The 14,742-nt window shown below is 42.5% G+C and overlaps 1 protein-coding gene across 1 annotated transcript; it reads right to left on the bottom strand.

Annotated features, from left to right (window-relative positions):
• Nucleotides 1-1,565: 1,565 nt before the first annotated feature.
• Nucleotides 1,566-11,858, bottom strand: tph1a (tryptophan hydroxylase 1 (tryptophan 5-monooxygenase) a). Its single transcript, XM_060061277.1, has 11 exons — nucleotides 11,701-11,858; nucleotides 8,522-8,656; nucleotides 8,061-8,244; nucleotides 7,871-7,974; nucleotides 7,716-7,783; nucleotides 7,164-7,360; nucleotides 6,515-6,650; nucleotides 2,862-2,988; nucleotides 2,659-2,754; nucleotides 2,319-2,452; nucleotides 1,566-2,077 (listed from the first exon to the last, which is right to left on the bottom strand). Exons 1-11 carry the CDS (start codon nucleotides 11,788-11,790, stop codon nucleotides 1,903-1,905), a joined length of 1,446 nt encoding a protein of 481 aa, XP_059917260.1. The 5' UTR covers nucleotides 11,791-11,858; the 3' UTR covers nucleotides 1,566-1,902.
• Between the last annotated feature and the right edge of the window lie 2,884 nt (nucleotides 11,859-14,742).

Below are 14,742 nucleotides of genomic sequence, written 5' to 3'. Positions count from 1 at the left end.
TGCCTCGTTCAGCCTGTAGGGGAATAGCGTGCTTGCCGCCATTACGACGATTCAATTATTAGGCCTAATACTGCGTCCTCGGTTTTCTTTCTATACCCCCCTTACAGGTAAGAATGGTGGTTGTGTAATTGTTTATGTATTTATGTTTTAATGCTAGGGGACATGTCGAGAGGTTTTATAGCCGTGCATGGAATGTTTGAAAAAGTAGTCGGTTTGAAAACGAAGAGCTCACTCTGTTAGCGTACTTGTTAGCAGCATCACACGGGCAGGCGCGTGGTAAGAAAGTGTCTGCCATTTCATGACAATGCTGTTGTCGCTGTGTTAATTTAATGTGTAAAATATATGCCAATGTGTTATAGAATAAGCTGGCACCGTATTCCGTATCCCGTAAAAATACTTTTGAGAGGTTTATTTTTTTTGAGTTTGAGGAAAAATGTGTCATGGTGAAAAGCTTTAAAATTTAGTATTTAGTACTCAAACAATGCACACTCAAAATTGCTATGTGTATTGAGTTTTGCATATTGTGAAAATACCATTTTATGAATACTGTACAGGTATATCTAATATTTGAAATTGCATAAGAAATGCAATGTTTTGAATATTGTGAACATCATTACAACTTCAACTAATAATACTGCATCCTCGTTGTTCTTTCTATACCCCCCTTATAGGGGCGTAACATTCGCTGCTCTCGACACGAATGAAACGAGACCGGCGGTAGCGGTAGCGTTGAAACTGTGCACTTTCTTTAATTTGTGATGAACTTTACAGTCTACGTGGACAACACATCCTCATAGTAGAAAAATAATGTAATAATGGTACACTTGTACAATAAGAAATACTACATTTACAGTTTACTTCAGAAGGAGGTACACTGATGTGAATATCACCACAAAATATACCAATTTATCAGCATTAATCCATCAATATCCAAGCGATATCTATCATTCATTAATCCAGTTCACAAAGACAAATATACATACATACACCGGATGGATATAAAAAAAGGTAACCTATGCCGCTTTTCCACTGCATGGTACCAGCTCGACACGACTCGACACGACTCGACTCAGCTCGCATTTTTTGCGTTTCCACCGCGGTACCATGGTATCTGGTACCTGAAGTGGCTGCTTTTTCTAGTACCTACTCGCTCTAGGTTCCAAGCGAGCTGAGCCGATGCTAAAAGGTGACGTCTGCAGACGGCCGGCGACTGATTGGCCAGAGAGTGTGACGAAGTCACGAGAGCGACATGGCAACCATGCTGGTAACATCCATAGCAGCGCCGCAGCCAACATGTTCCACTTCTCCAACTTCTTCAACATGCCAGCTAATAATAGTAATGTGATCGATGTCCTCCATTGTTGTTATGTGGGTTCTGTCCATGTGTGGGTTGCGTATGTGTTGTTTGCGTCGCGTACACAAATACGTCACGGCCCTTTCGCGCAGCCGACCCCGCCCACGTCCAGGAGGTACTATTTGCGGTGGAAAAGCACCCGTGCTGCTACCGTGTCGAGTCGTGTCGTGTCGAGTCGTGTCGAGTCGAGCTACATGTGCGGTGGAAAAGCGGCAATAGAGCGCACAACATAGAGTGCAATCACAGAGATTTAGTACATGAGAGGAATATCATCAATAACAATGAATTACACAGACGTCGTGAATATAAAACACTCACCAAAACCAGTCCAAGTAAATGAGGTCATATAACATAGTAATTAAAGTAGTTATAAGCCGTAAATATATGTTTTTACCGTGGACATTCAGGTACCATGGAAGCACGTACGTTGTTTGAGACATCGAACCTACGAGCAGCTGACAGTCTGTACAGTGGTGGGCTTTTGGTTGAGGACGCGCTGACGACGCCCGAGCAATTCTCATTGGATGAGGAGCGTCCCGGGCGACCGCTCAGATCCCCAGGTGGCGGTTGAGGCGGCTGAGGGCGTCGCCCACGATGTCCAGCTCGTGCCGGAGCTCCTCCACCACGCTGTTAATGCTCGGCGTGTCCTTCAGCACGTCCACACTCTGGGTGTAAGGGTTGTAGCGGATGGTGAAAGGACGCCTCATGGTCTTGGCAAACTCTCTGGAACCAGAGTTTCAGATCGGTTGATCTATGTTTGATACTGGGCTATAACCGTTTGATATTGGTCATCTTGATGGGATTTATTAGTAGTAGTATTAAAAAGCATTCATAAAAGTGTGTGTAAGTGTTAGTGCTACATCATTGAATGCTGATGTTTTCTTTGCACAACTATGAATTATATTTTAGAAAATAGAGAGGAGACAAATCATGTGGAAGGGAAACCAAGAAATTGAACTCTCACCTCATCTTCACCTTGGCCTCTTCGAAGCTGTCTGACACAAAGTATACATCCTGGAATGTTGTGATCATGCACTCCTGTTTGCAGGTCACTCTGGGGTCAAAGGGCTTTATGCTGGCGTTACCGGACAGCGCGTGCTGTGGGGGGAATAAAATAAATCACAATCCAACCACAAAGTACACTAAGTGCAAGACTTACATGCATAAACATCCATGGTCTGGAGTATTCTCTTTTAACCTGAAGAATAGCATTAATACATTATTGTTTGATCTTCTCTTAAGATTGAGGGAGAGGTCAATACTTCTTATAATCTGAAGCTTTGAAGATCTTTAAAATGGTTCACCTTGAGTTCGCTGATGGAGGAGAGCAGCCCTGCCCCGTAAGCCCGTAGCCTCCCCTCCTGCTTGCATAGGCCAAACTCCACCGTGAAGAAATAACACTGGCCATACAGAAACATTACGTTAACAGGACAATCAAAATTAGAAGAATATGATGAGCCTGATCCAAAGAATAAAAAGTAAAGTAAAGGCTTTATGAAATACTGACTGTGGACAGTTTCTGAACGGAGTCGTCCGAGGCTCCCAGCGAGGCGAGGCCGATCTCCTGGGAGAACTGGGCGAAGCTAGGCTCGGCCAGCAGGGGGACGTGGCCCAGCAACTCGTGGCACGTGTCCCTGGAGGACCACCGTCATCCGGTCAGCGGACCCCACATTGGTTTGAACAGTCAGTTATGTTAGAAGACTCTTAATTCAGTGAATGAAAATGTATCAAGGTTCAGGTGTCCATGCCAAACATATTACAAATACAAATTTGAAACAGATACAAAACAAAAAGACTTAAAGGATGAATAAATAAATTAGTGCTGTCAGTTTAACGCGTTATTAACGGCGTTAACGCAAACCAATTTTAACAGAGTTAATTTTTTTTAACGCCGTTACAGAACGCCGAGTAACGCTCTTTTGGCTTGGCAAACGTTGTAGTTTTTTCACCTGTCACTTCACCTGTCTAGCAACAACTAGTCACGTTAGAAAAACTACAACACCATACAGGTGTAGGTACCAGATCGGCTCGGCTGCCAGATCGGCTCGGGGTCCGTCGTCTGCTGATTACGTCACACAATATCATTGGCTGTACGCTTGAATGGGAGTACATTGTGATTGGCTGTACGTCAGAGAGTTGTGATTGGCTGTTTTACGCTATAGCTCTGGCTGTAGTCATAGCAACCACATGTAACTAGACGCTGTAGTTTTTTTTTCTGTGTTTCGGTGATCGGCAGCAGCTATGGAGAGCTTTTACGAATAAATGAAGTATTTCCTACAAAATAGTGTTTACCACACATTGACCAACACTGGCCCCCCAAACCAGAGAGCAGAAAGGCAGTGATTCGGAAGGCATCAATAAAATACACAATAAAAGGTAAGTCACACAGTGTGAATTAACTTTACTTAATTTTAACTTTCAACAGTACTTCAACATAAATGTAGTATATATGTAAGATCAAATAAAATAAAAGTGCTTTTAATACCCCATCATACTACTGGGTATTAAAAGCCATCCTAAATAAGTAGGTTTTTAGCCTAGATTTGTGGAGGCCCAGGTCAGAAATAATAAATAAAAGTCCTGGCTGTGGCATTTAACTTTCAACAGTACTTCAAAATAAAATGTATTGTAATGTAAATGTATTTTGTAAAAACACATTTAAAAAACAACAACAGATTACCTAAGTGCTAAAAAACTAACAAAAACAACAAAAAAATACAATAAAAAATAAAACAAGTAACAATCATACATTTGAAATGACGATAATAACAGTAACAATAGTAATAATAATAATGACAGTAAAAACAATGGTAATGTTGGCTAGACGTTGCCACAATGCAATAAATCAATGTACATCAGGATCAAAAGACTAAAAGATGTCATAAAGATGAGGTAAAAGAACGGTTATACTGAATTAAAGGCAATAGAGTAGAGATGAGTTTTAAGATTTGATTTAAAAATAGCTACAGAGGGGGACAATTGAATATGCAGTGGCAAGCAGTTCCATAGTTTAGGGGCAACAGCATACCTTGTATGTCAGTTACAAACTTAACTTCTTGACACTATATCTGCACATCTTTGCTTGTTGCAGATGTCCCTCTTGCCTTACCTGCACGTCGAGAGGAGCAGACACCCGTTTGTGCCCAGAGGACATTACTCCGTGAGAACTGTCACATGTTGGACTTTCGAATGTACTTTTGAGAATACTTGAGAATAAATAAATAAAAATCTCATGAAACTGTTATTGTTGTAAATATATATGTATTCATATGTCCTTAAGATGTTTGCGTTAATGTTTCTGTTCTTGTTTCTGCATCCAAGGGTGACCTGTGCTTTGTTGGTTTCGACTGAATTTGCATGTGAAGTATTACCTTAGTTTGTTTCACTAGTCACTTTTGTTGTACATAGTCACTTTAAATTGTCTCCTTTTTTCCACATTTGTATATAGTCACTGTTAATACCTGGAAGCAGTATGAGTGAGCTGCCTTTTCTTTTGACTCATTTTCTCATGTATTTTGTTAGTTTAGGAAGTTCGTTTTAGTAATTGTCTTTTTTATTATTTACTTTGATAATTGGGTTTAGTTAGCTTCCCTTTAAAATCTAGTTTATTTTGTTTAATTATTTTGGCCTTGGTTCACTCCAAAGAGAAGCTTCATTTTCAGTTTTGTGTATTGTTTGTGTGCTAAGCAGCAATAAACTGCTTGTTATTTTGACTACTCGTGTGTGGACTCCTGTTCATGTTAGGCCAAAAATGTTAAATAAAACATGAAAAGAATTGTGATTTTTCTGTTGGATATGTGTAGATATGCACAAATACACACACAAGTGAAAAATAGCTTAAAAGTATATATATTTATTATAGATTATATATATAAATAGTCTAACAGTCTAAGTAGATAAAACAAATAAAAACGAATACACAAACTGAGATAAAGTAGATAAAAACAAATACACAAACTGAGATAAATGAAAATTAGCTTAAAGAAATGGCGTCTGTCTATCTATCTTATCTGTCTGTCTGTCTATCTATCGTGAAAGTAGAATGCAATTTAGTTTGTCCGAGTGGCATTGCTGTAGATAGCGACGCCACTCGGACAACGGACCCCTAGCCGATCTGGAAGCCAAGCCGTACCTACACCTGATCTACACCGGAAACAAAACTAGCAAGGATACGGAGCGGGTGAAAAACACCTTAAAAGTGTGTGTGTGTGTGTGTGTGTGTGTGTGTGTGTGTGTGTGTGTGTGTGTGTGTGTGTGTGTGTGTGTGTGTGTGTGTGTGTGTGTGTGTGTGTCACTCTGTTCGAGCCTGCACGAGAGTTCAATGTTGTCATTAGCTGTTACGTCTTTCTGACCAATCGCAGTTCAAGGCCCACCTGGGCTGTACAGCTTCGGGAGGGGCCGCTCAGTTACTCCCCTCTAGACAAAATCGGCATGGTTGCGACGTTGAGTGAGTAAGAGCTTGCAGGTACACAGCTCAGGCTGCCGGACGGCGCTGCGAGGAACTTTTCTTAACGCAATATTGTTATCCGGCAGTAATCAGCCCGACAACCCCGAAACGTTAACGGCCCACCAGGAATTCTCCCGACTCTCCTGATTACCACGTGTGTGTGTGTGTGTGTGTGTGTGTGTGTGTGTGTGTGTGTGTGTGTGTGTGTGTGTGTGTGTGTGTGTGTGTGTGTGTGTGTGTGTGTGTGTGTGTTTAGGCGTGTTATTCGATAGCCTGGTAATGTGTATACGTACGGTAGGAATAGTCATACTGGTTTAATTAATGAATGTTATAGTATTTCCCATCTTTGCTGAGCAAGAGTTTTGTTCGAAAGGTCAGTGATTGAAACAAATAAAAGCCTGGGCTATTGAAGTTTTACGGTAGGCCATGCACCTATCCGATGTCAAGTGGACCGGGTTGAATTCACTGTGGATCTCTCTTCTTACTGTCCTTCTCAACACTCTCTGATCTCACTAAAAGGCTGGTAGCACGAAATCAAGGGATATATAGAATAGAAGAAAAAGTGTGATTAATCGTGAGTTAACTATGACATCAATGTGATTAATCGCGATTAAATATTTTAAGCGTTTGACAGCACTAAAATAAATATTTATAAAAATATATTCGACCGATTGAAAAGCATAGCCGTACATAAAAACTCATAAAGGACTCACGGCTCGGGCGTGTATAAGGGATCTGAGCTGTGGCGCACGTACTGCGTGCAGTGGAACACACGGTAGGCCAGGCCGGCCAGGAAGTCCCTGGGGGAGAGGTAGCCAGCCACGGGCCTGATGGTGAACCCTGTGCGCTCTGGGGACAGGGACACCCACACGGTCAGTCATCATCCCAGAACAAGTCCAAAACAGACTCGTTTAGCACATCACACACATTTTACAATACAGAATTTGGCATTGACAGGTGAGGCTGAGAACCATCAAACCATGTGTTTCACATGGGAGCCGCCGTGAAACGATCCACCAGACAGATGGTAATGCAATATGATATATATGGGATGAGATACTATACCCCACACATACACACACGCACACACACACACACACACACACACACACACACACACACACACACACACACACACATACACACGCACACACACACACACACACACACACACACACACACACACACACACACACACACACACACACACACACACACACACACACACACACACACACACACACACACACACATAAACATTCACTATGTAAAGCTTGGGTGGCTCCATTCATCATTATTATTGATGAATGAAGAGAGGCCCATTGGTGTGATGTGAATGTCCCATCAGGAGGTGTGCTGCACCTTTGAGGAAGCGGGAGACGTCTTCCAGCTGGGGGATGTTGTCCTCCCTGCAGTCACAGTGTTTGGCCAGCAGGGGCAGGTTCTTCAGGTACTCCCTGCAGGCGTGGGTGGGGTACAGCTTGTTCAGCTCCCTGTACACCACCCCCCAGGTCTGCACCTCCTCCTCTGTGAACTCCACGCGGGGGATGGGATCAGCGCTGGAATGTACGAGGGAGAGCGGCCATTTGTGTTCACTGGGGACTGTGGGGCACTTATGTACGTGTGTGTGTGTGCGCGTGCGTGTGCATGCGTGCGTGCTTGTGTGTGTGTGTGTGTGTGTGTTTGTGTGTGTGTGTTTGTGTGTGTGTGTGTGTGTGTGTGTGTGTGTGTGTGTGTGCGTGTGTATGTGTGTGTGTGTGTGTGTGTGTGTGTGTGTGTGTGTGTGTGTGTGTGTGTGCGTGTGTGTATGTGTGGGGTATAGTATCTCATCCCATATATATCATATTGCATTACCATCTGTCTGGTGGATCTACGTTCTACGTTCTACGTTCTACGTTCTACGTTCCCACTCACTGTTTATGGCTCATTGCCAGATCTGCAAAGTACTTTCTTCTGTTGCGGTAAACGTTGTCCTTGAAACCCTAATTTTGGAACAAAAGAAGCAAAATAAGAAGGACGTCTAAGAATTTAGTCCTTAACAGAAAGCAGAAGACGGGCTCAGTACAAACCGGATGGTCTGCGTCCAGATCCGAGCCGTACATCAAGACCCGGTTGGCGCAATTGTCCAGGTCCGAGATCTTCTTTGGGAACCAGGGGACGCTGTCCATGTCTCCTGCCACACGGAGAGAGGGGCGGCGGTGTTAGTGGTTGGTGTGTGACCGGAGGGAGGATGGAGATGTTGTGCCTGAGGCCGCCCACCTTCCTCCAGCAGACAGGAGTTATCGGGAGGCTCCATGTCCACTATGTTCACGTGCTTGCGGAGGAGTTGGATGATCTCGTTCAGTTGCTCGTGGTTGCTGTCACAGTCCACAAATATTTCAAACTCTGAGTTGCGCCGCTTGGACTTCCTGGATTCTATGTGTACGAGATTGACGTGGTTTTCCTAAAGTAAATATTGGCATTTTGTTACACATTCACAATAATAAATACTAATCATTATGGAGTTATGGGTATTTTTATGTACGACACTTGCGATAATGCAATGGTACTCTAAACAATATATGCATGCTACATTATAAATAATAATATTACTGATAGTATTAGTAACGATGCAAGTTATTCGTGAGGATAATTCAACTGACAAAATAAGTTTCCAAGAATGTGTAGAAATGTAATTACAATGATGATGCCTCATGAACTAACTAATATTTTCTCCGTACCTGGAAGAGTTTCAGTGCTTTGACCAGTCCTCCCACTTCGTTTTTCAGGGAGAAGATGACTGTTGCTCCCCCTTTCTCAGGTGCGTTGCTCTTCTCGGTTTTCTCGTCGATTTTGTTGAAGGTTGACTTGTTAATCTGAGAACCACAAGGCCTGTTTAGTGCTAACAACTTAAGCAGCGTCACTCGGACAATTAAAAAAATGCTGCATTTGTCTTGACACTAGCAATTATGATACATGAAATAGATTAGTAAAATGCACTAGATAAAAACTGTTTATTGAGTGTAAGCTTCAAAAATCCATGTCACTTCCACCGTTTGTTTAAGGATAGAGATTTTGTCCCACCACAGGAATTAAGGGCTCCACCCATTTCATGACTTCATGACTTCATGACTTTATGATTTCATGATTTCATGACTTCATGACTTCATGACTTCATGACTGCAAAATCGATGTTGGCTTACAAGTTCAAAATCGAACAGAAATGGCTTCCTAATGTTTAATAGAGTCATCAACAATCATACCGTGCCATGGATAAAATATTATCTTTAAAGGAATTGCAGAGACAATATAATTTAAAGGTCCCATGGTTACAAGCCGTTTTGGAAATCTGCCCCTTATGACGTCACAGGTGGGCGTGTCCACCTAGATGTGTGCTGGATAGATCAGTCTACCAGCCTACCCAGTGGACTGTAGCAAACGTTGCTCATCTATCAGTCACACATCTAGGTGGACACGTGTGATCACCACCTGTGATGTCCTAAGGGGCAGATTTCCAAAACGGCTTGTAGTGGCTAATCACACCACACCTGGTGGCATGCCATGGGACCTTTAATAAACCATTAGCCATTACTCACTTAATATTAGGGGTGGTACACGTATTTGTTGCGAACCGTCACGGTACAGGCACTTTGGAGCGCTTACAGAGGTGTACCGCGATACGTAAATGTGGCGTACATAGCGGGCAACGATTGCGAATAGTCGAATAGGCGGAGTCACGTAAAATATCGAATAAGGAATGTGACTGTCGTTATTTATTACACGGCTCTTCTCAATCCTGTTGAACGCTCCGTTGACTTGCATGGGCCTTCACAACCTCCGGTGGTGAATAGCGTCCTCGGTTGCTAAGCAACATCAACGTCTTTGGCGGACTATTTTTCGGCTGATCAACACTACGAATGCTGGTAACAAATAAATTGTAAAAAGACACACCGTGTGAAGTTATATTTTTGACGTGTCTAATTCACCGCCATGCAGGCTGTGTTCAGTAAAATAAAAAAATAATTAAATAAAAAAATAGCGATCCGTTTTCGGCGCATGTAGGTCTATCTGCCTAAGCCCACTATGGAATATTTTTTATGTTGAATGTTGATGGCGCAGTTGTTGAAATAAAGCCTCTCCCTGTGTCATTGTGTGTGCGTGTATCCGAGGAGCGTGCGTGCGTGGGGGGGTCTTGATTGAGTGATTTTCGAATATTATTCGAATACTAAGTAGCACCATCCAGGTGCTACTATCACTGTTGCTGTGGAAAAAAAAACGAGCTTTGCAAACCCAGCTCACACACTATTTCAACAACCCCTGTTTGGGAATTCAGAAATGCAAATGCCATAACCAAGTTTATGGGTGTTTTCATTGCAGCTGATCTCCGGCCATTCTCCGTTGTTGACAAACAAGCTTTTTTTTTTAATTTTCCCCTTAACTATGAACCGTACCGTACCGTACCGTATTGTGACTTAAAAACAGAGGTACGTACCGAACCGTGACTTTTATGTACCGTTACACCCCTACTTAATATGCGTCTACGACATGGACATTTTCAATTGTTTGGTCAAATGCATGAATTATGTATATATAATTAAAGGTTTTTAGTATATTCTTGATTCAAAAATATATAGATAATATAGATTATAGATGAAAGCATTATTTGTCTTCAATAAAAAAAGTTCAAAAAGGCTCATTGGTACAAAAACGCGCGCACGCACGCACGCACACACACAAACACATTCATAATGTATCACCAAACAGATAGTGACTGGGATTGGGGTTAGCAGGCTGAAGATCAGCGGGCTGATAACCACATCTGGACCTCAGACAGCGATACCCTATGCGCATAGGCAGGCCGCTAATCCACAAGCATTGACATTTTAAAGATTTAGACTTCAACGCACATCACGTTCTCTGTTCTATTCAGCTCAAAGACCCATTTTTCCATTAAGCACGGAGAAGACCAGCTGTGGAGGCCCGGGTGAGGAGGGTTCCTGAGATCATGTAATTAGTGCTTTCAGAGATCGATTGTTTTTAGGCCGACCTGTCTGCTGGAGACGGACGGCTGCTCCGCCTGGCGTCTGACGGAGGCGCGCACGAGCAATCTCATTTATTCATAGATCCCTTAATAAGATGTATTATTGTGCACTCCAGATTAGGGAGCATTTAACTCGTCAAACACCCGAGGATCGGGGGATGTTGGGAAACGATAATAATCCGAGTTAACCGTTGATCATGTACGAGTATAATATGGCTTTGTTGGCAAGCATAATGCCTTGAACGATATAAAAGCCAGAATTATGTCGACGATTATTGTAGCCTACGAAATTTGTTTGCATTCTCAACCACTTCTGCCCTTGATCTGGATGGGTGGCTCACATTAAAGCTTCTGCTGCGCCAAAGAAACGCATTCATGATCAAGCCCAGAGCGCGCTCACTGGAGTTACTTATCCCCACCTGCAGGTAACACAAACATCCATCACGCTACGGCTCTTTCTGGTAGGAAGTAGGGGTCATCTTGAAAGGCATAGATTAATGTTCACTGTTTGAAGCAAATTATCACTAAGAAAAAAAAAACACCTTTATTTTCTTCTTTTTTTATGAATGATGCATTGATTGAACTCTCTGAATGGTTTTGTGCAGTTCGCATACAACTGCCTACACTCCAAAAAACAAATCCAAATCCAAATCCAAGGCTTATTTATTATGACAATAACAAAATAATTTGTCATTACAATTGTATAATTTTAGTAGGCATTGCCTATCCAATTCAAACTTCTCTGTATGGAAGTTGCAATTAATTAAAAAAAATAAGCCATTATACTGCGTGGCCAAATCACAATGTTAGCAGCTTTCGCATTCAGGACTTTTCTTCATAGCCGATTTGTTTCAGTTTAAGGAAAGATGTCATTCTTACCTCATTGTTAAGCAGTTTCTCTTCAAAGGCGATATTCATCGAATCAAATGACCTCCCTCTTCGTGGTCCTTCAATTTTGTTTGAATACATGTTGGAGGCTGCAGGTTATTTATTTGGCGTGATGCTGATCAATTGTTTTAACTGAGCGACCTGCCGATAAGCTGCGCGATTTTCTATTTATCCACGGGGTAGGGAAGGGGGTTGGGGGTTGGGGGAGGGGGGAGGGTCGGGTGGGTGGGGGCCGGGGAGCGGTAATCCAAATACAATCTTATCTGAGGCAGCAAATGGAAAGAGAGGACCACCTCTCACGTCATCGAGCAGAGGGGTACTTTTCTTTTTGTCTAATGGTGTAAATTGAAAGATATATTAGAGGATTGAATCAGTTAATATTCATGCAAGGGATGAGGGCAGATGAATTGTCACCTGCTCAGCTAAATTGTTTTGGTATATTATTATTATTATTATGATATCTTATCATTTGCCCAAATAGGGCAAATATGATGTAAATCTTAAGTCACAGACATCCATTGGACTATGCACTTCTCTATAAGCCATGATTTAGTTTGTACAAATATATTCGCCATATTGACTTGCATGTGAGGATGACACATGTTTTAACGAACCCAGTGAAGGGTACTACCTCTTCTCTCAGAGGGAGATGGACTCACTATATGACTGACTCACTATATGCAGTAATTGGATTTGAATATATTTGTGCTTTAGCGCAATATAGAATTAAATAATTCTCAATAGCGGGTCAAAAGCATTTACAATCTGCCACTGACTGTTATAATAAAATACATCACAATTTAGACACAAATAGAGAGAACAAGAGCAGAGGGAGTCATGAGGAAATTGTGTAGGCTATAGATGTAAAAATGCTAATTGACTTTTGATTAAAGCCAAAATACGTTGTTGTTTTTGTGTGTGTGTGTGTGTGTGTGTGTGTGTGTGTGTGTGTGTGTGTGTGTGTGTGTGTGTGTGTGTGTGTGTGTGTGTGTGTGTGTGTGTGTGTGTGTGTGTGTGTGTGTGTGTGTGTGTGTGTGTGTTTGTGTGGGTGTGTGTGTACTTTTAACCAGATTCCACAGTTATTGATGCATAGGCTGGATGGGAGCCACCTGGTCAGAGAGCTGAGCATAAAGGAACTGCACCACCATGATTCCCCCTGGTGATACCCATTTATTTGTACGCGTGAACAAGGATCTCTGTTAATTAAAGCATACTCAAAAGGCCTGGGCGCCAGAGAAGACATTTTTTTTCTTTGTTTTGTTTTACCAGTTAAAATTGCTTGAGGTCAAATTACCTCATTTTCGAGCAAGGCCTGGCTCATGGGTGTGCCACTTGGCTCATGGGTGAGCTTTGTTCCCCTCCAAATTTAGGTCTTCCCCACCAGCGATGTTCCCAGAGATACCTGTAGATGTATTTGTAACGTCTTTACAATGATTTGTCTGCGGGTTTCTATAGATATATATTTTCTATATTCTGCATATGTATGCACTTTTTATTTTATATGAATCCATAAATTCTGTTACTTTATGTCTGCCTGCATTTCTTTTCCACCAAACGTTTCTCTTAGATGTTGCAATGGGTGATGAGAGATGAGCAAACCTCTACATTTAAGATGTAATTGCCATTGATGATAATAATAACATGACATCACAAGGATCACAGCAGAACTGGAGACCCTACAGCCCAGAACACATTGAGATTTCTAAACATGACAGAATTAAACAGGGATGAAAGGTGAGCCCTAACATATTATTCTCCTATGAGCAGAACCGTTAAGCTGTGCTGTTTATTACTGAAAGCAGCGACTTCTGTGTGGCGTTGGTGGCTTCAGATGCCTCAGCTGCTTTCTAGTCACTGGTCTCTGCATGGGGAGACTACTTCAGCTTGTCTCTTTATGGTTAGACTACCTCAGCTGGTCTCTGGCTGTCGAGCTTCAGCTGGTCTCTAGATGGTAAGACTGTTTAAGCTGGTTTAGCTTCTCCTTAGGCTTCGTCAATGGTTGGGTTTTACTGGGACTGCCCTAGACTGGTTTGCCACCTATTTATCTGAGTGTTTCTAAGCGACTGATAACTCGTCTCCTCATATGCCTAGAAATGTGGTGTTCCCCGAGGTTCAAAGGTTTGAAGGGAGACTAAGTCAGAGACATCCATATGAGAGAAAAACACCTAGAACCACAAAGGTTCAAACAATCCAACAAGCATGTCGATCCTTACATGAACCATTAACTGACAGTTCTGAGATAAGCCAAACAAAATCTGTTTGAAATCCTTTTTCACATCTGGCTCGTTGGTCGAGGGCAGGGATTCCCAAAGTGTGGTATGCTCGCACCCCCAGGGATACGCGAGCTGCCACCAGGGGGTCCGCGAGATGAAAAATGTAATGGCGGTCTGGTGTATTATTACTAGTGCTGTCAGTTTAGCGGGTTATTAACGGCGTTCATTTTTTTATCGTGCGATTAACGATCTTTTGGCTTGGCAAACGTTGTAGTTATTTCCCCTGCTGTCTGGCAACAACTAGTCACGTTAGAAAAAACTACAACACCATACGTGTTGTAGTTTGCTTGTGTGTTTTGAGCTGTTTTGAGCTGTTTTGTTTCTAGCTACACCAGAAACAAAACAACAAGCACGCCCCACAAACTTGTTGGGGCAAGCAAGGATACAGAGCAGGTGAAAAGCTCCTTAAAAGTGTGTGTGTGCTTGTGGGTCACCTTGTTCAAGCCTGCACGAGAGTTCAATGTTTTCATTGTCTTTCTGACCAATCGCAGTTCAAGGCCCACTGTACCACTTCGGGAGGGGCCTCTCAGTTACTCCCCTCTAGACAAAATCAACTTGGTTGCGACATTGACAGTTTGTGAGTGTTGCGTCTGCTGAGTGAGTGAGAGGTTGCGGGCGCACAGCTCAGGTTGCCGGACGGCGCTGCAAGGAACTTTTATAAATGCAATATTGTTATCCCTCAGTAATCAGCCCGACAGCCCAGCTCTTTATTATTGTGGATCGTTTGTAACTTCATTGCAATTTAATTCAATGTAGCCTA

This window comes from Gadus macrocephalus, chromosome 9 (genome assembly GCF_031168955.1).
Source record: "Gadus macrocephalus chromosome 9, ASM3116895v1".
NCBI classification, from domain to species: Eukaryota; Metazoa; Chordata; class Actinopteri; order Gadiformes; family Gadidae; genus Gadus; species Gadus macrocephalus.
Note: the sequence above shows the minus strand (reverse complement) of the source record. Positions and strands in the feature narration are given on the sequence as shown.